General features: G+C 60.0%; 1 protein-coding gene across 1 annotated transcript; it reads right to left on the bottom strand.

Moving 5' to 3' along the window:
• On the bottom strand, positions 1-3,342 carry LOC121337526 (C-X-C chemokine receptor type 2-like). Its single transcript, XM_041407667.1, has 2 exons — positions 3,165-3,342; positions 1-1,333 (listed from the first exon to the last, which is right to left on the bottom strand). Exon 2 carries the CDS (start codon positions 1,326-1,328, stop codon positions 252-254), a length of 1,077 nt encoding a protein of 358 aa, XP_041263601.1. The 5' UTR covers positions 1,329-1,333; positions 3,165-3,342; the 3' UTR covers positions 1-251.
• Positions 3,343-4,959: the final 1,617 nt, after the last annotated feature.

Raw genomic sequence — 4,959 nt, 5'->3', positions numbered from 1 at the left:
CACAGAATCCACAGGGTCACAGGCTTTGTCCCAGAGAGAGGGCAGGGTGGACACTTGACATCGCTCCCCTGGCAATGAGGTCCTACCACCTTGCACCCAAGCCCCCTTCCAGTTGGGGTCCAGCCTCCAGTGGTGGCCTTGCCCATCCCCATGGCATCACCACCCACATTCCAGGGGGCTGGATGAGGATGCTGAGGTGTGTGGGGTGCTGGGACCTGCTGGTGCCCACAAGGGCTGGGTCCCAGAAGAGCTCAGAGGGTGGTGGATGTATTGCCAGAGGTGGAGGCATAGGAGGCGCGGCCGTAGCGGGCAACAGCATCCTTGCTGATCAGCCCACGCTGCGCCAGGATCTTGAGGAAGCTGTTGCGAAACTTTTGACCGATGAAGGCGTAGATGATAGGGTTGATGCAGCTGTGGGCAAAGCCCAGGACCTGTGTGACGGAGAGGGCTGTGTCGATGCGGTTCCTCCTCTCACAGGTCTCGGCAATGGCCCGCGTCCTCATGAGGGTGTCGCTCACCAGTGTGATGTTGTAGGGCAGCCAGCAGATGAGGAACACCAGCACCACAGCGAAGATGACCTTCATGGCCCGCTGCTTCTGAGCGTTCTTGGTCTGCAGGAGGGTGTGGATGGTGACGCCATAGCAGAAGAGCATCACCAGCAGGGGCAAGACAAAGCCGAATGTCTGCGGCAGGATCCGCAGCACTACCCGCCACTTGGCCGTCTCCTCGCCACTGATGCGCTCGTAGCACACGGTGCCGTTGTTGGGTGAGTGGAAAGCCTCACGGAAGAGCAGCACGGGCAGGGAGAGCAGCGTGGAGAAGACCCAGATGGCCAAGCAGACAAACTTCACCCAGTGCCTCTTCTCAGTGGCAGCCCGTGTGGCATAGACAATGGCCAGGTAGCGGTCCACGCTGATGCAGGCCAGCAGAAGGATGCCACTGTAGAAGTTGGCTTCCTGCAGCACGGAGATGGCTTTGCACATCACAGTGCCAAAGACCCACTCGTGGGCTCGGTAGGCTGCCCAAAGTGGCAGGGTCAAAGCGAAGAGCAGGTCTGCCACGGCCAGGTTGAGCAGGTAGACGTCGGTGACGGAGCGGCTGGTGTGGATGGAGGTCACCACCAGCACCACCAGCCCGTTCCCCACCACACTGAGGATGAAGACGAGGCAGTAGATCACCACCACCAGGTACTTGTTGAGGACAGAGCTTTCAGGCCGGCACGGAGAGGATGAAATAGCAGTGTCAGGCATGGCTGTGCTGTAGTCATAGGTGTAGTTGTAAAGGTAGAAGATGTTGGACAAATCTCCACTGTAGGACAAGGACTCCATTTTGCCTGTGGAGCACAAACTGGCATGAGCGTGGGGTGGCAGTACTGTGGACCAGGGGTGACAGCATCTTTGGGTCCTCTGGCTTTTCCATTGTCCCCCAGGTCCCCTCCCAGCCAGTGGGCAGCTGTCCTTCATCACTGCACTGTGATGGAGGACACAGCATCCACACTGTGCCAGGTAATGGTCAGTACTGCAGGTAGACACTGTTCCTCATACACTCCCTCGTAAAACACCCCCTGCATGCCTCAGTCTCCTGCATTTCACCCCAATCCTGTCCCTTTCCTGACTCCTGTGGAAGAAGAGGTTCCCCCATAGAATGATCATCTCTTCTCAGTTTGGGAGGCATCCCCATCAATGTAGCATCACATCCCTCCAGGAGACATCTGGCTCCTCCAGAAACCCTGGGCTACCCTGCTTACTGTGGGTCCTTCAGAAGCCTCTCAGCTCTTTGGGCATCTCAGAGCCCCTCAGGCACCTCCAGCGTTCTTCAAGTACCCCTGTATCCCTCCAGCCTCTCCACCCCCTCAAGCATCACTGCTGTGGTGCCTGGAACAGAGCTGCCCCTCCTGCCACCTCAGCCAGCAGCAAGGCTGTGGTCATGGTGCCTGGGACAGGCAGCACTCAGGAAGGTCTGAGGGTGTTTTTGTGCCCTTCTTCCCCCTCCCGGTCTTGCTCCTGCTGGAGTGGTTTCAAGCCCCAGGCAGAAAGAAGCGTCTCACTTTGCAGGCAGCTTTGGAAACATCTCTGGTTTTCCTGTTGCTCAGCTGGGCACTGCCATGTCCCCCCGTGCCTGGCCTCAGTGGGGAAATCACAGGTGACAGTCGCTTTTCCTGTCTTCTCACACATAGGAGACAGTGAGCTGGCTCTGTTCCTGCCTCCCCAAAGACCACTGGCTTTCAGGCTTCTCCCAGAATGGATCTGGACTCTTGTTTCACTCTGGTTTCATGCATCTGTCCCATTTCTGAGCCCCCAACCCCTCCAGGGCTTGGAGGTGCCAGGACTGCTTGGGGTGCTGAGTCCCCCCAGCTCTGAGCTGGCCCTGTTTGAACCCAAACCATCCCTGGAACCAACTTTCCCCTTTTGCCTGATGTGAATTCCCTGCTGCAGCTGGGCTGGTGCTGCTGCCCAGAAAAATCTCTCCCTGGCTCTGCTGTATCCTCTCTTGCAGTGAGTGATCCAGGGGTGGAAATCCTGGGATGGTGACCCCAGGGTGGTGATGCTTGGATGCTGAGGCATCAGCATCCCGGAGGACCGCAACCAGTGATGCTGCCAGTGCTGATGGGGGAATGTCCTCCCAAGTGGGGCTCCCACAGGCACGGGGCAGAGCCTGATACCAGTGCTTCCCCTCCATCTATTTCTGGCTGCTGCTTTCTGCCTCCCCACTCCAAAATTCTGATGGTTCCTCTGGAAACGGGTATTCCCCCGGTATAGCACACACAGACACCCTACAGCTGGCCAGATGAGGGGAACAAGCAGCACTGCATTTCCCCTCCTGACCCTGGCAGGGCTGGGGGACAATGGGGTGGTCCTGGGGCTCCCAGTGGGGAGGAAAGAGGGACATGCCATGGGGAAGGCTCCTCCTAGCTCATCGCTGTGCAAGGAAATGGGAGCAGTTTTTTTCCCCACGGCACCCAAGGCTGATGTCCCTGGGGACTGTGGAGGGTTTGCACGCCAGATGAGCCCTCAGCAGAGCCTTGGGTGCTCTCACCCACCACCTCCCTCTACCAAGCAACCCACCCCAGCCCCCAGGCTGCTCCACATGTGACGGGGCTCAGATGGGATCTGTCAAAGCCCAAGGAAAGCCACAATCCGCAGAGGTGCACCCCATGGACTCACTGCTTGCTGCTGTCGCTGTCTCCTTAAGCGTGGAGTCTTCTCCTGATCCCAAGTTTTTTCTCACTGGGAAGCACACAAGTGCAGGTTTAAATCCAGATGTCACCCCCAAAGGGCTCCGGTGCAGAGTGTGCTGGGATGAGGGGCAGCACCAGACCCGGGGGTCTCGCCAGCCGGAGGCTCCCTCACCTGCGCCCGCTGCCGTGCCACCTCCCAGTGCCCCTTTCCTCCGCCGCCCACTTTATACTGCCCGGGGAGGAAATGTTGCAAAACCTTCTCCCAGAATGAAGCGGAAGTGGCAGCCCAAGGGACCCTTCCATGGTCACCCCAGATGCCTTTCCCAGTCCGAGGGGAGCCCTCTGTCACCCTCCTGTCCCAGGATGTCCGAGGCCACGCTGCACTGGGGGTGCACCCAGGGGTTCATTGTCATCCCTGCGACGATGCACCGCGGGGGTCTCCAGCTGGGGGTCTCCAATTTGTCCCCAGGCCCTCAGTGGATGAGGGCATCCCCTTCAAGGCACCCCTGTGTGCTGCAGTCCTCCCAGAAGAGCAGGTCTCCGAGGCCATGGCCGGTGGTGATGGCAGTGCAGGCCTCTGTGCCTCAGTTTCCCCATGGATAGAGTAGGGGTGGCGTCAGCATTTGGGGGATGCACAGGGGACTGCAAGGCTGGCTTGCCCTGTGTTGGGGGTTGCTGTGGGGGACCCCCCAGAGCAGAGTCCCATGTCCCTCCCGCCCTGGCTGTGCCTTGCCAAGCTAAGCCGAGTCAAGCCATGCCATCAGCACCACCAGCCAGAGCCGTGCCCCCGTGCCAGCCCCGCAGACCTCGCCAATGCTGAGGCTGCGAGTACCCCTATGGCTTCCAGGGAGAACTGTGCACAAGGGCATTCCCCGTGCAGCCCCAATGCTCTGGGGCACTCACAAACCCTTTGAGCACCCCCATCCTCACAGCTTTCCATGCTTGTCAGTCGTAGGGGTACCCCACGTTTTTGGGGCACCTGGTAAGTGCCACCATGATATCCCTTGGCTATCCCCACAGACTCAAGGACACTCCTATGCTCTGTGGGAACGCTGCCCAGTTTTGGGCAACCCCCAGCTCCAGGGCACCATCACAGCCTCGCTAGGATACCCCCACTCCCCGTGTCACCTCACATTTTGGGGGCTCTGTAGCTCTGAAATTATCCATTTTGCAAGAGACCATTTTCCCCTGTAGGCACCCCCGTATCGCTGGTGCACCAATTCTTACACAGACCCCCATACCCTGGGGCACACCTGCTACTTCCCAGAGCATCCCCATGACCCTAAGGGCACCCCACTGCTTCGGGCCCCCCCAACACTGTGAGCATTCAATTAACGGGTCGGGGGGGGGGAACTCACACTTTTGGGGACTCCCAAACCGCAGGCACACCACATATCCCTGCCTCACCCCGCCTAGCGGTGATGCCCGTACCAGGAGGATCCCCCAGTGCTCCCCTGCACCTGTGTCCCGCCGCACTTAGGGGACAGCCCGGGTCCCGCCGCATTTCGGGGACACCCTGTGTCTCCCCGCATTTTGGGGACAGCCCGTGTCCCATCGCATTTCGGGGACACCCCGTGTCCCACTGCACTTAGGGGACAGCCCGTGTCCCATCGCATTTCGGGGACACCCCGTGTCCCATCTCACTTTGGGACCAGCCCGTGTCCCCCCGCATTTTGGGGACACCACCCCCCCCTTCCCCGCCCGCTGCAGGGGCGGAGCTTCTTGTGACGTCATCCTGCGTGGGCGGGGCGAAGGCGGGCCGGGGCGGTGGCGCCGAGCCG

The sequence above is a fragment of the Onychostruthus taczanowskii genome, unplaced genomic scaffold (genome assembly GCF_017590055.1).
Source record: "Onychostruthus taczanowskii isolate IOZ18803 unplaced genomic scaffold, ASM1759005v1 scaffold10, whole genome shotgun sequence".
NCBI classification, from domain to species: Eukaryota; Metazoa; Chordata; class Aves; order Passeriformes; family Passeridae; genus Onychostruthus; species Onychostruthus taczanowskii.
The sequence above is the reverse complement of the archived record's forward strand: the minus strand, read 5'-3'. Positions and strand labels throughout refer to the sequence as shown.

Coding starts and splice junctions, on each gene's coding strand:
- LOC121337526 (XM_041407667.1), bottom strand. CDS start 1,328: ATGGAGTCCTTGTCCTACAGTGGAGATTTGTCCAACATCTTCTACCTT.